Source organism: Haemorhous mexicanus, chromosome 2 (assembly GCF_027477595.1).
Source record: "Haemorhous mexicanus isolate bHaeMex1 chromosome 2, bHaeMex1.pri, whole genome shotgun sequence".
Classification (NCBI taxonomy): Eukaryota; Metazoa; Chordata; class Aves; order Passeriformes; family Fringillidae; genus Haemorhous; species Haemorhous mexicanus.
The window spans coordinates 29,198,855-29,216,493 of record NC_082342.1 but is presented as its reverse complement, the minus strand read 5'-3'; the positions used below and the strand labels follow the sequence as shown (position 1 = coordinate 29,216,493).

Genomic DNA, 17,639 nt, shown 5'->3' with positions numbered 1-17,639 from the left:
CTGCAAAAAGCAGAAGACCACTGGCTTTGCCTGGTGCCCAAGTGAGACTGATTGTCAAGAAGGCTTCCTAGATTTGTCCAACAGAGGGTAGCCTGGATTGCTAGATAGACACCACTCCTAGTCAAGGAGGGAGGAGCACAATCCAAACACACACTCCTTATAGCCATGCCAAGCCAGTTACCCACCTGCTGCTCTATTTCATAGCAGGAAGACATGGCAGCCTTACACCACAAAAGCTTTTGAAACTACTGTGAAAGAGGTAAGGAAGGGACCAAAAGACAATTAACAAGCTAAACTACATCTCTGGGTTGGAGGTTTCCCAATGGTATAGACAGAAGTCAACACTGGATTAGCCATCACCCCAACAGTGCCCACTACTAGAGCCTGAGGAGACCTAGAGAAGACAAGCTGTTCTTGTGTCCTTCATAACACAACCATATCCAAACTAAGCAGTCTTTACACACCTCCACTACTAAATCACTGCTAATCCTACCCTACCCTTCTGGGCAAGAACAACTGTTCTGCTTAAAGCAGCAGCCCCATCATTTGGGGCCTCATCCCTTCACAAAAGAGCGTGAATTCAGAGTATGATGTAGCCAACCAAAATGGCTTCACAAAAGATCATTACATCTTGCAGGACTCTGCTGAAGGCATGGTCTGTTTGCAGAGCTTCTGGCCCTGCATGAAACAAAGCTCTGTTGGCCTGAGGGTACAGTTGCACTGTATTTCAGTGCTGACAAGAAAGCTGGTGTAAGTAGCTTCCACCTCCACACCACGGTTCACCACTCTCAGTTGTGTCAACACAATTCTCAGCAAGCAAACAGCACTGCTGGAAAACAAAACAAAAAATCCCTTTTTGGCCCCCCTGCCACGCTTTTGTCTCGGATCCTTTCCGTGACCTAGTTCACAGCACAGCTCAAAACAACAAAACCAACATGAGGGTGAATAGCAGCACAAGTGAACAGCTAGAGGGGAGATGGGAATGCCTCCTGTGCTCCACCACGACAGTTGTATAAACTGCACACCCAGAACTTTGCTCCCAGTAGGACCAGCACTCTCACTTTGCCTTTCCCCTGCTCACTGATGACAGAAAGAAGCCAAGTACTAGATGGAAAACAATGGTAAGGGCACCCCACAGTAAATTCTGGGACCCTGTGCTGGCAAGGAGGACTGCCGCACCCTGTATGACAGTAAAGAAATGCAGTTACCCCTGAATACTGCAGAGATCACTGTAATTACAGTTTCTATGCAGCTATACAACTCATTGTAACTCCCTCTTTTCATATGCTCATAAATCTCAAAAAGAGTTCTTTTGAATTGCTATTTTCCACACTGGAAGCCCAATGCTATTTCCAATGAAGTTTGCTTTGTGATCGTCTTCAAGGGAGAGCAGTTTGGCTCCCAGCCCAAGAGAAATTTAAAAGAGCAAGTTACATCTTTAAATCAAAGAGGGCAAACGCAAACAACAGCTCCCTTTACATCCCATGCTTTCCCAATGGATTTTCCCCTGTGAAGTTGAGGCAAATAACTCCAGAGCAGCTCATCTTTGAAAGTTTTGTACAGTTTGAATCTTGCTCTGTTTAAAACTTGCAATCAATTAGAGTTGGTTTACCAGTCAGTTCATGAAGTTGTATTTATTTGGAAGTGCCATCTGGAGCGCAAAGCAGCCACAAGTGTCCGTGAGGATGTGCGCAGAATTCAGCTCCAAGCGCTGTCAGCCTCACTTGTTAAACAGCACCAGCTGTCTACGGGGTAATGGATGCCCACGAGCTATTGCACTGGGAAATCTTTTTTTCCCTTCATTTAGTGAAACGAAGAGCTTTGCAAATCAAACACACCGAACCTCAAGCGCTGAGGGTTCAAAAGTAAAAACAATTAGGACAGCTAAGCAGTGAGGAAGCTTTTCCAACTCCGGCACTGGCCTGGCTGCACAGTACTGCTGCAGCACATTCCCATTATTCACTTCAGGAAAAGGAGAAGTTGCGTAACTTCAATTGCAGACATAGTAAGACCTATGAGCAATGCCACAGGAACCTCTTGCTTTTGAATTTCCTGAGCAGGCCCCAGTCCAGCAATTTGATCTGTAAGCACATAAGTTCATCCATGCTCATCTACTCACAGAGCCAAGGCTTCCAGTTTTAACGGGCAATGAGCTTTGGGAAACAAGTTTTTTTCTAAAATATTTGTACTTATGTTTGCATGTCATGAAATAAGGCCAATTTTGGCCATATATATATATATAACTAAGCCATGGCTTTTACTCTATGGTGGAGGCTCTTGATTTGCAAGCCCCTCATTCTAAAAAACCCCTGTTTAGTAGTCAGCAAATTCAAGCCCTTTAGCAATAGGTTCTCTTTTCTTTTGCTTCTCAGAGGCTCCTCAGAAAGATTTCAAGTATCCCCTGGAATTTCCAGTCCCAAAGCTGAAAACCATTAGTCCATGACATGGGTATTTCAGAAAGAGAAGCCACTTGGTTTACTGAAGCAATCCACTGTTTAATTAGAACATGCAGCAACACAGGTCTGAAAACACAGCAACTGACAAGAGAAACACCCAGGCAAAACCACCACTCAAGTGAGTGGAGTTTCCAAGCAGTAAGCCCCAGCCTCTTGTCCCCCTGTTACACAGCTGGAAGCTCTCTACATGGGGCCCATCTGTGAAGCACTTCCCTGGAGAATGTCCTTTGCCCACTCCAAGAGCCACATCTGTGCTGTCCAAGTTTCTGAAGCACAACAAGCATTTGAGACTCAATCATAAAAACTACACCTCAGTGCCATCCTGTCAGGCTGGTGAATGCTCGTGCTTCCTCACCCATGGGTCTGTTCCATGCTGCCAGATCTTCTGTGCTCCTCTTAACCCCAGAGCCATGCAACGTGGCACAAGGTAGTGCAGCCTCAACCTCAGGACACCAGAGCACCTGTGACTGTGCACAGGAATACAGTTTTCCATATTGACATTTAAACCAAAACAAGCGGGGAAAATAGTCTCACAAGACACCGCTGACTCTGCCTATCCCAGCAGGCAGCACCTGTAACTCATTTTCAATATTTGCTTTCAGCCACAGCACTTAGATACTGAGTTAGCATTAAAAGGTATGAACTGGAAAAGGTTTCTCTACTGAAAGAGCACTCCCTCTTTTAACACACTTCATATCTGCCTGCATTTTCTATTTAAATTTAGAACAAAAAAGAAGTCTACAGACCTTGAGAAAATCCCCAGGACACAGCACAGCGGGACTCCACAGAATGGAATCTTTCTATATCTCCCTCATGCTCAAATCTGTACAAGTCCAATGCCATTCTGCCCTTGCAAGGAGAGAGGGCAAAGGTGTTGACCCCTGAGGAAATAACCATTGATTTTTAATTTGACCCAAGTCAGAAAATTCTGACATACAGGCTAAAGAGGAATTAAAAGAAGTGCTAAGATCGTTTTTACAGTGGTTCATTTTCTTCTTCCAATCAACGGTATCAGACATGGAGAAACATGATGAGCTTACTGTTTCCCACCAGCAGAACTGGACATCACAGTTCCCCACTCAGGTCTGCCTCTCAGGTCCCCACACACCAGCACAAGCCCTGCAGCAGCAAAGTCACATTTCTGATACCATCCTTTCCTTTGGTTGCAAGAGGTGGGGGTGTAAGGAAGGCAGGCTACAACAACACAACACGCAGTTCTGCTAGTACAACTGCAGTCATTTGGTAGTGTTGCCCTAGTACTGTATGCCAGTGCCACAATGACAGGAAGCCCTCTCCAGGTGCACATACCCATAAGACAACAGCCACCAGGAACAACTGCCACTGCTAACCAAAACCAAAAGGCCAGAAGCAACCACTGGGAGCTGCTGGTCAGTAGCTGGGAGCAGTTAGACATTTGCCTGGCTGGTTAGAGTACAGCCTGGGATTATTCCAACATCTCAGCTACAGGGAACATTTTTAAAGGAGGCTTTCTACAAGACTCCATTCACACTTATTTTTCAAAATTAACAACTGTAGTGATCAGTGAGCCAACATTGGCCTCGTAGCTGTGGCCAGCTAAATAGCCAAACCCCAGTGGGGGAAAAGAGCCAAGCATGGTCAAAACGAAGCTTTTCAAAGGTGGCAAAGCACTGCTGAAGCTCCCTTCTCCACAACTCTCCTCCTTGAAGTCAGGCTGAGCTCAGAGGCAATGATATCACAGAATATACTTCATAACATCCTAATTTGCACTTCCAGCCAGCGTGACTCCATTTCTTAACTCTTTAGAGGTGCCAGATCTTGTGGGCAGTTCATTACCGACAAACGCAGGGTCAAAAAAATCCCACTGCTCAAACAGTCACAGAATCGCCCACCTGCCTCCTCAGATCAAAAATCCTGCCATCAAGTCACTTATGCTTTCACCAGCTCTGCAATTCAGAGTTCAACCCTTGGCATAAGAGAGTCAGTTCACCACCCTGACAACCTTCTGAATAAAAAACCAAATCCCCTATGTTATTTCGCAGCAGCTCTCCTTTCCGTCACTCCTGCTCCCCCCTCCCGTGCTGCCAAGCGGGATGAGCCCAAACACAGAGCAGTTTGTTTCACACGGCGTGGGCAGGCAAGGCACCACCAGCAGAACATTCACACCAGCGCGGAGCCTCTCGCACAAACAGCGCACAGGCGAGGTTCGGCAGCCAGAGCGCTGCTGCGCCCACGGCCCTCGCCGGCACCGAGCGGCTTCTCCCAGGATGCCGCGATTGCGGACCCGCCGCCCCCGCAGCCTCACGGCGGGCAGGCTGAGTCCCGGCCGGCAGGAGGGAGGCCCCCGCCCGCCTTCCACCACCGCCCAGGCACTGGAACCAGCGCGCAGCGCGGAAAGCGCCGGGCAGGGCAGCGGGACGCGGCGGGCTGGCCCGGCAGTGGGCACCGCCGGGGCTCTCAGCAGCACCGCCCGGCCGGGCACGGACCCTGCGCCCGGGCGCGGGAGCCGGAGGCTGCCACACCGCCGCTCCAGCACCGGGGTCCCGGCGGCGGGAGGGCGTGGTGGGGGCAGCGGCATCGCCCCCCCGCACCGCGGCCGGCCCCGCACAGACAGACGGGCGGATGGACGGACTCACCTCCCTCCCGCGGCCGTCCCATGCTGCTGCCGGCACCGACCCGACGCTCCGCCGCCGCACCGCTCCCCGCCACCTTCCCCGGCGGCGGCCGCCGTCGCTGCTGCCGCTTTCCGCTTCCTGTGCCCGGCGCCGCCCCGCACTCCGTCCCTCCCCCGCCGGAGCCACCGCCCCCGGGCGAGGCTCGCCTGCCCTGGCAGCGGCCGTCCTCACGATTGCTGAGACTCCGGCACCTAAATCCCTCTGGAGCCGGGCCCTGATGCAGCCGCACCTGGTGGGCTGTGCGGCGGGACCCGCTACTCAGCCCCCGAGGCCCGATCTGACGCTTGAACCTCAGCCCGTAGTTCAGCCTCCTCTGCACCCTCGGGGCGTACACACGCTCCTTCACATCTCCTGCCGTTGCTTTCCCCATCGACGCCCTCCTTGCTCCCGGTGTCCAGGCCATGAGCCCCGCAGCTCTGCAGCTCTCCTCCACCCAGCCAAGCTCCTCGCCTGTCCTATGCTGTCACCTTCTCCTCCAAGAGAAAGATCAGTCCCTTGGAGCTATCTCATCCCAGACTACGGTGTCCTTGGGTTTCCTCTAAGGCTAAGTCTATTGCCAAGGCACTCTAACGCCTCACTTTCGGGATGGCTTGGTCTGTTCCTCCACCCAAAGCCTGCAGCTGCAGCACCCTTTGCCCCTGGTCACAAGCGGACTGCCGTGAGGAAGGGCCTCCTGACAACCTGGGAGAAGGACCTGGTTTGCCCGAAGCCTACCCTGGGCACCAAATTCCTGGCACTGCTTGGTCTGGGCAGGTGGGAAGGAAACAGGAGAGTCCTATGTTAGCACAAGTCACTTTTTCTACATGTAAATGTTGCTCCTATTTCATTTTGCCTTTGGGTTGTCTTACCCTTTAAAAATACCTAAGTTTTTAGGACATACAATGAGCTAGCAAATGGGAATGTATGAAGAAAATCTAGACCTCCTAGATTCCAGTCCTGCACTTTTGAACTGCTCAGGAACAACCCAGGCCACAAATGGAACAAATGAAGAAGAAACTGAAGTTATTCCTATTAGAGAGTGTATGTTTTACATTATTGTGGCTTCTGTAGATGACATCTTTTATTTTTTCCTTCCACTTTGCCTTCCTTCCCTTTTTCCAAAATAATGCCACAGTTTTATTTGTGGTGCTTGCCCCCTACTCAACACCCATAGCCCACAGAATGACTTCACAATGAAACAGTCAATCAGGAATGACAAGAAACCTTTCAATATCTCTCTGATTTGGTAGTTACATTACCTCCTATTTTGCATGGCATACATGCCTACCCAACCCTGTGACTGACTGGAAGAGTCTGATATCAACTGATAGGCTCCATCTTGTATTATGCATCAACATGTGTCTAAACTTGCCCAAGGCCTGAGTGCTCTGCTGCATTCCAGGGACTGTCTCTGCCCTGAAAAGCACCTGACACCCTGCTGAAAGCCTGCCTCAGTCTCACTGCCTGCTGAGGGCTCTCCACGGCTGATGGGCTTGCTCTGTCCTCAGAGGTGGGCAAAATGTGACAAAAGACAACAGGCTTGAGCTTAAGCAGGACACACATCTGGGGCAGGGCAGAGACTTGGTCCAAGGAGCAAGGTTTTACCTGTGCCATGTGGAGGAGATACTGCCCTGCCTGAAAGGCTATGGAATCTCAGGGGACAACATCAGCAAGGGAAAGAGGCCTTTACCAAAGATCTTTAACTAGACATCTTTGAAAGCAACAAAGAAACTCTACTAAATCTATTTCTTTTCCTACCATGTTGCCCAAGCAGCTGCTCAAGAAGATATAGAGGATTTCTCAATACTCATTCCATGGTTTAGAGCAGCAGGACTTGTTGCAGTACCCCATGGAAAGGAGATGCTAGGGATGTACGCAAACCTCAGCGAGAACCAGCACCCATGCCTGGTGCAGATACCTGTTAGACCCAGCAGTGAAGCCCCTCACACCTAACTAGGTCAAGGTGTTACACAGAAGACTGGCAAAGGAGGAATAAACTGAAGATGGGCTCAGGGGGAGATTCTGAGATATTGTCACATGCTTATCTCTCATCATCTGTTTAAACCTCTGAGACATGAGAAAATGTTTTGTACGAGTCAAGCTACCTGTGTAGTAGGGTCATAGTTCAGAAATTTGTGACGTGCTGTGCTCCTGTACACTACTGAATAGGTAAAAATAGAGTTGATTAGGGTTTTCTTTAAGGTACCTGAATGGATCTTACAGATTCACAGGAGAACTGTTTCAGTTGGAATGGACCTCTGGAGGTCCAGTCTTTCCAGTCAGAACAGGGTCAACTAAAGCAGGTTGCTCAGGGCTGTGCCAGGCAGGGTTTTGAATATCTCCAAAGACAAAGAGTCCACAAGCTCCCAGAGCAACCTGTTCCAGTGCTTAACACATGCATAGTAAAAATGGGAGTTTTCTCACATTTAAATGTAATTTTGTACATCACAGTTTGCACCTGTTCCCTCCTTTCTTTTCACTAGGTCCCACTGAGAACAGTCTGGCTCCACTTTTTTACTCCCTTCCAACTGGTATTTATACATAGTGATACACATTTACACACATCAATTCCGCTCTGAAACCTCTTCTCAAAGCTAAAAAATCCCAGCTCCTGGTGTGCCAGTCCCTGAATCATGTTTGTGGACTCCAGTATGTCCGTGTCAAACAAAGCTGGTCTCTGGTCCAGAGTGTGCTTGTAATGCAAAACACTTACACTGTTCTGTTCTCCTCTGCCTTGATCTTTTCCTGTTCCTGCTGGAACAGTGGCCAGGAGATGTTTTAGGAAGGATTTGTAAGTGCTCAAGTATATGATCTGGCCGTGCTTTATGGCATGATCTTAGATGCACACACATATAGGTGAGGAGCTAGGGCACCCATATGAAGCCAGGCGCAAACTGTTTCATGAAGTGGCACACAAGAAAGGGAGATGATTTCAGATTCTTCATCCATTTCCATAGCAGACTTGAGATCATTTTATGAGATCATAAATACCTTTGATTTGCTCCAAAGTTGTCTCTCTTCTATGGAAAAAAAAGCAATCCTTATCATGGGAATGTCACTGCTGCAACCTCAAATTCACTGGAAGCAGAAGAGAAAGGACAGTAGATGCCCTGCACTTATTTCAGCAAGTTAATTAAATAATTATTTTCTGCTTAAACCACCAAAACCAAAGCTTTTATCAGATTTTACAAAAAGTAACTTCTCTCTTTCCCTAACTCTCTGTTGATTTGCTTTTTTTCAACAGCAACATGATTAGCATTCTCATTTCATACAGCTCCTTGAGGGGGTTGTTTCTATCCTTAGCTTTGAGGAAACACACAGGAAAATTTTACAAGTGCAAGCAGGAACATTCTCTTCCTGCCTGAAACATGAGGGTCTAGACAGTTCCTGTCTTCATCACATTTTCTGAAGGCTCTACATGCCTTCACACCAATGCAGTACCATTTGACCAGGGCCAAGATGGGTGGATGGTGTAGTCCAACATGAAATACACACACTTGCAGGAAATTCAAAATGATACAGACATCTGTGTTCTAGAGAAGACACTCATATGTAATTCTACTAATCCATCTACTGCATTCCTCAGGCTTGGACTTTTCACTGTGAAAAACATGAGTTAGACAGAAAACCAGAGAGACAGGAGGCACTTTCTGAAAGGGGGACATTATCCATTCTTATGGCAAATCCTTTAGGGTTTTGAATCATTCTGTCTTACACTTTGATTTGCTGATCACAGTGCATCAGCAACCTGCTCTTCACTGAAATCATCTGAATAAAGGTCTACATTCTCTCTTCCAGGATCATATACTGTAAAGAGATGGGAGTTTTCACACAACTTGACATGTATGTCAAGTTCATCACTTCTAAGTCATCTCTCAGCTCAAAAGTTTGCTTTTCTTTTTCCTCAAGGACCTTGGCTTCAATTATTTTTAAATGACTCAATGTCCTTATCCTTATATTTTTCTGTTGATGGTTTTTGTGGGTCAGATGCTGCTCTGTTTGGAGATACACACATACACTATTTTTGTTTAGATACTGAGGTTGAATTCAGTGTAGATTTTTTCCATCACCTTGGAAACCAGTCTTCTTCTTTCCTCAAAATCCAAGCTCCACCTTCTCCAACACACAGTGACATATCCAGATAATTTTTGTCTCTGACAAAATTCAGTGACAAAATCACATGTCTACATAAAACCTGATTGATTTCTGTGCTTGGTATTGCTTTTACTACTTCCTGAATAGAAGGGAAAGATCATTCTCAAGTTACAGGCCTCTAAAGAGAAAATTTGTGTGCATAATGCCCTGAGAATCAGAGGCAATGCTTTGTGAAGAAACACAAGCGTGAGCTGAGCCAGCACAAGTATAAATGTCACTCTGAATTACAGCCTGCTTTTACACAGCATCAGCTGGAGCCTCCAGCACGGGGCACAAAGTTTTTTCCTGAGACTGGATGTCACTTCAGAGGTCCTATCTGATGAAACTGCTCGTACAGCCAATCTGAGCTGTGCATGATCATGCTCTCAGCCACTGACCTCACTCCAGCAGCTTATATCCAAAGTTTAAGTAAACGTGCAATGGCAGAAATGCACAAGGTGCCACTTTTCAGCTCTTCTGCTGCAAAAAAAATCTTACTTGGAAGAAGAGAGAGAGAGGCCAGAGGGATATGACTACAAAAGAACTCCTTCCTTCCCTTTTGGGGTGGTTGCTATTTAGAAAGGGAAAATGCATAGTACTGCGCAGCTGAAGAAACAGCATGACACATTTATTTTGTATAGCAACTTGTATAAAAGCTGCTGAGCCCTTTAAGGAATTAATTATCTGAAATACATTATTTCTGCCCAAATAAAGAGAAATGGTGGTGGGTAGCAACACTAGAAAAATTTTACTTTGCTGAGATTCTGCAAAACCCAGTTCAGGATTCAGCTGAAATCTCACTTCCATTTCAAAACAGACAGAGGTAGAGCTTTTTTTGGGTTCAGCAGATTTAAAGACTACTAAAGAACATCGTTTAAAAAAAAAAGAAAGCAAAAAACCCACAACAAAGTCCCCACACTCCAGAAGCATTTCCTAAGTATATTTAAAGGGAACAAAATAAGGTAGATTTCATCTGTACAGCTGAAAAGGACAAGAGAGGACAAGAACCTGATTTACTTGCCCCTGACTTAGAGGGCTAGAATCTGTTACATACCATGCCTTTTCCTGTGTGTTACAGGTACCTCAGCTCCCTGTAGACCTTAGGGGTAAGGGACATTAACAGTGAGCCCTCCTCTCCCTTGTAACTCTAGTCAGTCATAGCAGGGTGGGGGGCACAGGACGCAGGCTGGAACCAAGGAAGGTATGAGGCCTCAAAAAGGAATGGCTGGCCATAGTGGGGGCAGACACACTACTTCAGTCTGCTCTGGGGAACCCAGACACAGGACAAATCCTCTGTTCATGTGCAGCTGGTGGCCAGAGAACCCGTAGGTGTGCATGAAGCTGAGGAACAAGACTGCACACTGGAATACTTGGGAACTAAAGCTTTTAACAAAGGGCAATAAACATGCAGGAAAAAGAAGAGGTGGAAGAACAGAGCCTTGAGTCTGCAGACTGAAATTATGTGTTCAGTCAAGCTGCCAAAGAAAAAAAGCATAATTGGTGTTTTAATTCTGGGAAAGAGGGAGCGTTTTTTCCAGGCTGGAGAAGCACTGTGAACTGCTGCAGCTGATTAACAGTGCCACCAGCCGGCCTGCTGGAAGAGGGCCAGTTTGAGAGACTGGGGAAAACAAGGTACATCCACCCACCACCTCTCACCCCTCCAAGCCCTCAGTCGGACTCTGATCTTGCAGGCACTCTGCCACATGCAGAGGGGACTGTTCCTGGAAACAGCTGCAAGAAAGGTCGTACCCACAGAGGTGCCGTGCAGCACTGGCTGCCCTCAGCTCCAGCAGGGTCAAAGGAGGTAATGAATCTCATATTTGATAAAGCCAGGAGTAAAGGACAGAGTATCCAGCTCAGGAGGCATTCTCCTCGTGTGGAGCACAGCAGTCAGCATGAGGAGCCATGGCAGGCCTGGAATTATTAAATAAGCAGATGGTGCCACAGGGGCAGTGTAAACGCAGCCAGTGAGATGTATGTTGGCAAAGAGATATTTAGGAACATACTTTCCACTGCTTGTGGGGTGATTTCCTATTGGAAGATGAACTTCAAATTCAATTAAGTTTGGCACCTCAAAGTCTCCCTGGTCACAGCACTTATTAGGAGAGCTACTAATTGCCTGGTTGTACAAAAAACACCCTAAAAATATGTTGGCTAATAATAGTGTCAACAGTGTGAAAACCAGGAAGGTTCTCTTGCAGTAGAGCAAAGCCAACATCAAAAACTCTGCCCTAAAAATTGAATCAAAGGGTCATGGAACCTTTCACACAGTTTTTTAGACAGCAGTAGGGAACCGGTTTTGCCCTACACCTGCAACAAAAACCTGCGTAATGAAATAAGAGTTGTGGGAGAAGGAAGGTATCATTTATAGTCAGTCTCAAATTTTGGCAGCCTTGCAGACCTCCCCAAGGACACTGGTCAGCATTTTGCTAGACTATAACCACATGATTAGGTAGCTAAATTTTATATTTGAACAAATGCAAGTCAAATGGATTTCTGAGAAATGAGAAGAGTTTAAACAGTTTATCCTGTGTGGTTATCATACAGTTGACAGGTTCCTTTCTGCTGAGCTATATGCAGACGTGTAGACTGAATGCCAGGTAACCACTAAAAAGCTGATTGAAAAGAGGTACAGTGAGATAAGGTATGAAATTTGAGAGGGAGTGAGGGAGCAGGGAAATACCGCTAAACAATACTGTATTCCAAGCCCTAACAATAACTTAATGTAAGGGATAACAATGGACCATCAGTTAAAAATTTAATTTTCCATCTCTGAAAGAGATCTGGGATTGAGCCAAGATCCTTCCTCTTTGGACTCTGAAGCCAGAGAGAATCTCATTCCACTCCAGAGCCACTGACAACATGCAAATGTTGGGGCCAGTCACAGCAGCGAGAGGTACAGGTGTGAATAATGGCTGTGCAACCCATGTTTCTGACATGAATGCACATGGACTGCCTGAGTGATGGTCACTTTTTGTGCATGTTCTTGGTGAAATTACTTCATGTTCATGGCTTTGAGACTGTTGTTGAAGATGAATATGGCTGTGAAGCAGAGGAAGAACCTTTATTCCTAGAGAAGTAGTATCTAATAGAAAGTCAAGGAAATGCTGTCCATTGCCAACAAGCACCAGACGACGTGTCCACTAACAGAGTTAACAAGGAAGACAGCCAGAATATTCTGAATACTTTTGTCTTTGTTTCAGGTTTTTGGTTTCATGGAACTGCTGACAGTGTCAGTATAGCAAATGCATGTCTTCCAAGAGAAGTGGCAAAACAGAGCCTCCTTGTAAACCTGCTTCCTTTCCTGGAAGGTGAAAGCCTTCCTAAGCCTGTCCTAACACACCAACTTTCATCATGTTCAGCCAAGGAAGCAGGCTATCACCTGTTTGGAACATTGTAATGTTTTTTTATATTCTCACTTTTGCTGCTTTCTGAGTCACTTCCATTTATCTGAAATTCCAGTCATATCCCCCCACAGATGTGGCATATACAGGTAAGTCCATGCTGTCAACAGAAGACTAGCACCTGGTTTTAACAAATCCTGACAGGCATGCTGAATCACACTCATCTGTCATTATCACCCAAAATGCTAAGTCTTTGAGTACCTGGATGCTGTCAGAAATACTGGATACTGACAGCAAAGTGAGAGAAACCAGTTTTTTAGCTGGACTGTGGCATCTGTGCCTCGCCTTACTTCCTTGTTTTGCATTTACCAAGGTATTTATAGGATCATTTCACTACTAGATGGTGAACAGAATGAGACACACTCCAAAAGGATACATAAGAGTAGGCACACCCCGAGCTGCCAGATGCTTTCGGATGAGCCGCTCGGTGCCGTACCAGTTGAAGCCTTTTGTTGCATACCCAATCCGTGGAAGATGCACTGTTGCTGAGGAGGGAACAGAGACAATAAAGAACAGAAGAAACACATTTGAGCAACCTATCTGCAATGGAGATCTCACTTCACTTCAGAAAAAAAACAGTAGAGAGGTGGAAATTGGTCATCATCTTTAGGTGCAACCACACATGTACAGATTTGCTGTTCTGCTGCACAGACACTTACCATTCCTCTTCTTGGCTGCTAAATAAATCTTCTTCAGGCCCTTTTCCAAAGCTGACAGCTTAATGCCAGACAAGTTGTTGGACCGATCTCGGTGCTGAGCTACAATCAAGGCCAGCTAAGGAGAAAACACAATAAATTGAAATACAATCTATATACAGTACTAAGAGACACAGTGACAGTGCTGGAAAACTGCATTACTAACTTTTACCTTTAATAAATGAAGAAAAGAACTCCTTATGTCTAATATTTAACTGCAACTTAGCCATGTTCAGTAATCAGTGACATTATTGTGAAAAAGAAGACATAAGGTTCATTTCACACAGCTTCAAAAATATATGGATAGAGCAATACAGGAAAGAGCTTCTCATTCTCACCAAATCTTGTCCTTTTTTCCTGGAATTTTTATCATCAATAGGGAATAGCAGGGTTCCTCCTAACTCCAAGTCTGTCCAGAAAAAAGAACAGGACAACAATAAAAAATCAGTCCTGAAGAATAAACAAGCAGTCAATGAAGCAGTGATTTCACTGTCACATTCTGTATTATTCTCTGAAACTGTATCTCCTCATGATGGTTTCCGCAGTCAGATCCTCTGCTCAGGGAAGAAAGACAAACATTTTCTCCTTAGCCACACAATCACACACACACATCCCAATTAAAGACAACAAATGGAAAGAGAGACACTGAAATGAGAAGAAAGCATCTTGCAGGGAATTAGAAAGATCAACAGCTCCATCTTACAGTAAGATGTTAATTTCTAACCAGCTGCAGGTATCTCAAAACTGTTAATATATGCTCAGGAAAAGATTAGTGCTTGAAGGGAATCAAAGGCTCAGCTGAATGGTGCCCGAGGTCCTTCTTGAAAGCACTTTGACAGAAGATGCAGCGCTCTGTCTTATTTAGTGAAAAACACTCTGTGAATAATGTACAAGATTGGAGTTTTTCCCCTTTTTTTATGACTTGCAGGACGGATTGGAATGACCAACACAGAGTTCTCACACTCCAAACAAGCCAAGTCAAAGCACCCGCTGAAGTACTACTTTGAGAGCTAGGGATGCACATATCCAGAGAAAGAGTAAAACACACGAGTATCGAGGTATCCAGGCATTTCACTCCTGCAGTGTCACTGGGGTTTTACCTCTTTCGAGTGTCTTGGCCTCAGGTCATATTTTAATCTCTTACCTTTCATCTTTCCTGCCATCTCATATATTTTCCTTGGCTGATCAGAACGAGCCTCTAGAGCAGTGAATAAACCACCCCTTCCCCAGCGGCCGGAGTCATCTAGAATGAAACAACAAGTTAGATTCCTTTCAGAAGTGAGGTTGAGACCACCCCTGCAGGAAAGGCACCTGCTCTGTACACAGGCAATGAATGATTATCAAAACCAGATATGGGAACTACATACAAGCTTAAGTCAACCACTATTCAAGGGACTATCCTAAAGGATAAACCTCAGCCCTGGAGAAAAACAAACTTATCACAGTTCCCTGAAAAACTCCACAGAAAAATTCCTTACTGTTCACTGAAAATGCTGAAAGAAGCACTAACCATAGCACTGAGCATATAAACCTGACAGTATCCTCACATACGTACATATAGGTACACAGAGCATGCATGCACCACATTGGTGCCTTTGGCTTCCCACACCAGGTGTTTGACATTTGCAGTCTTTCACTTCTACTTGGCATTTGCACTTCAAACATGAGCTTTCATGCACAGTGTAACATAAGCCAAAGCAGATGTTGATGTTTTGCTGTAGCCCTGGACAGAGAGCAGCTCCAACACTGCTTCAGGAGAAACTCCTTTTAATGTCTTTAATGCCTTAAAAGGGGGCCTTAACTTAGGAGACTAGCCTAGAGCCTCTGTACTGTCAGTATGGAGAGACAACCACCAAGAAACTCTGACCTCAGCCTCTGGAACTGTCCGTCTCTCTCTGCTGACCAGAAAAAGAAGATGAACTTCAGTATCTCAGTTTGATTCCTACAGCTTCCACAGGTTAAACAAAAGGCCCTGCTCTCAGGAACCATCGTAATTTAGCCGCAGATATAGAATTTCAAGCCCTACAGGCCCCTTTGAAGAGGTTTACCCATAAATCCAGAGCAAGCATGCAAAGACCCTTGCACACTTTGCTAGTACTTATGTGGGTTATACATGCTGGAGTAAAGGCTGTATTGCCTCTGCACCACTTGAGATTAAGTCAGACTCAAATCCAAATTATTTCAGAATTAGAAACTATGGAACCATTAGGGACAATTCAGCTCCCCTATTCACCCCACCCAACAATACTCCTGTTGTTCACAAGTCCCACCTAGGCAATGGACAATGATGGCATCTTCCTCTTCTGCTTGGGGGTGGGTTACATCTCCCATGACGTATTTAATATAGTTCTGGTCTCCATTTTTGTAATCTAAATCCACATTTTGCCCCAACTCATCCTCCTCAAACTCCTCCTCTGAGCCACTTTCCTCTGAAGGAAGGCAGGTAGATGTGTAATGATTGGCCTCCCACCAGGCCATTCTGAAACCAAGAGAAGAAGATGTTCAATGAAAATCAAAGGTGGGGGCACACAGCTTGGTTTAAATTATTGCAGTGAAAAACAGGAGACCTAGACCTGCATTCCCTCTGCTCCCTCCCCATTTTAGGCCAGAACAACGGTTACCAAAGTTCTTATTTATAATATTAAGAGCCACATGTAATGTGATAAGCCAGTTGCAGGCATGGAAAAAGTGAGCACATAGCAAAGGGCAAGGAGCTACTTGGAGTGGTGAAAAGGAAGAATACCTGAGAAACAAGAAGGAGAAAGTTAAGATGTGCCAGTGACAGATGTCAGACCAACTGTGACATTCAGAAAGCTTCTGCCAAATACTAATTGATTGTACAGTCAGACATGGGGCTCTTATTCAGGACACTCTCTATGAATTAAGGTCAGGCAGGGTATTCAGGAGGAAAGAACCCTTGCTAGGGACTCAAGCGATTTTTCCACCTTCACATACCCATGTTATATAGTTTGAGCATATTATTTCCTGATATAATCAGACACATTCCAAGAATACAGTGCAACAGACATCGATTAACAAGTAGTAGATGCAATACAAACCATACTTTTTCTTGTGCTCTGCCTCTGCTTTTGCTGCCTTCTTTTCCTCCATGAGCCTTGCTCTCTTTGCTGCTGCTTCTTGGCGCTTCTTCCTCCGAGCCTCCAGCTCCTCTTCACTCAGCAAGTGCTTCCTCCTGGCCGACTGTTCCCGAAGGCCTGTGAGAAGGGCCTGGAGAAAGAAAGACATATCACAGAAACAAACTACTCATCTTAAAGCCATGCCTGATGCCCTCCTTAACCTACATTCCTTTCCCATTTGTTTACTTGTCCACAAGTCTCAATCATCAGAACTCAATTGTCACATAATACGTAGTTTTGTGACCTGAGTTTACAGAAGTACCCTCTTCAGCATATCTCAGATCTGTTAGCAGAACTGCTGAATTGTCAAGCCCTGATTCCAGAGCCAACTTTAGTACACTGACATCCAAATCTTTTAACATGCCTTCTGCAAGCTGTAGGTAAAGAGAGAAAACTGCCAAGTTTCATTTTCCGCAAGCAAATGAAAGAGCATCATGTTCCTTGTCACATCTGCCTTACGTTTGCTTTGTTCCGGAGAGCTCTCCCTTCCTTACTGGTCTCTTCAATCAATGCTTTCTGAAGATCCAAAAGCTGATCAAATGCTTTTTTGTCTTCTCTGCTGGGTTCTTTTGAATAATCTTTGCCTTCATACACGTACATGTGATCTTCAAAAAAAAAAGTGTGAAAAGGAACTGAAACCTACTAACATCCAAAATGAACAGTGAGATCAAAAAAAATCTGGCTTTTCTGTGACATTGTTCTACCCTCAGCAGAGAAAGATCTTCACTCTCACAGCTTTTTGGTATGACCAGAGTCAGTATAGTGTAGAAACAGGAGGATCAAGATTTGCTTCCTCTCACAAAGGCTTCTAATTTAAGATAATTTAACATGTTTAGACTGGCAAGGAAGCTTTCTTCCTATTTAATTTTATTAATTATTTTAAATTGTGGCTCCATCGCTGTTCTCTTTGGTCATTCCATCTCTGCCAGTGGAGAATTCATTCAGCTCTGCTATGTAGTTACAGGCAGCTCTTGAAAAGGGAAAGCAAATTTTTGCTTTTGACTTCCCAAAAGAAATAAAAGCACAGAACTCTGGCAGCCCAGGGTTGCTGCTCACCACCTAAGTTATTTTCCCTATACTTATTACACAGTGTGGTACCACTGCCCCTCTTTTAAGTCACCACCAGAAAATACCACTCTTCTTGCTAACTCTCAGCAAATAATTACTCATTGCTGGCAAC

At 45.4% G+C, this 17,639-nt stretch overlaps 2 protein-coding genes across 3 annotated transcripts in view; both read right to left on the bottom strand.

Moving 5' to 3' along the window:
- VANGL1 (VANGL planar cell polarity protein 1) overlaps positions 1-5,194 on the bottom strand; it is a 45,749-nt gene extending 40,555 nt beyond the window's left edge. The window contains exons 1-2 of one of the 2 annotated variants that reach the window (XM_059838058.1): positions 5,072-5,160; positions 3,203-3,337 (exon numbers count right to left, since the gene is read on the bottom strand). The gene's annotated coding sequence lies outside the window, so the exon portion shown is untranslated. Of the gene's footprint in view, positions 1-3,202; positions 3,338-5,071 lie in introns of both variants that reach the window. The other variant, XM_059838059.1, reaches the window with a different exon arrangement.
- A 4,948-nt stretch (positions 5,195-10,142) lies between these two features.
- The window catches only part of CHD1L (chromodomain helicase DNA binding protein 1 like), a 31,125-nt gene continuing 23,628 nt past the window's right edge, over positions 10,143-17,639 (bottom strand). The window contains exons 16-23 of the mRNA XM_059838054.1: positions 16,919-17,064; positions 16,387-16,550; positions 15,593-15,801; positions 14,467-14,565; positions 13,661-13,731; positions 13,287-13,401; positions 13,004-13,112; positions 10,143-12,308 (exon numbers count right to left, since the gene is read on the bottom strand). Of these exons, the coding sequence (XP_059694037.1) occupies positions 12,230-12,308; positions 13,004-13,112; positions 13,287-13,401; positions 13,661-13,731; positions 14,467-14,565; positions 15,593-15,801; positions 16,387-16,550; positions 16,919-17,064 (992 nt within the window). The 3' untranslated portion in view covers positions 10,143-12,229. The remainder of the gene's footprint in view (positions 12,309-13,003; positions 13,113-13,286; positions 13,402-13,660; positions 13,732-14,466; positions 14,566-15,592; positions 15,802-16,386; positions 16,551-16,918; positions 17,065-17,639) is intronic.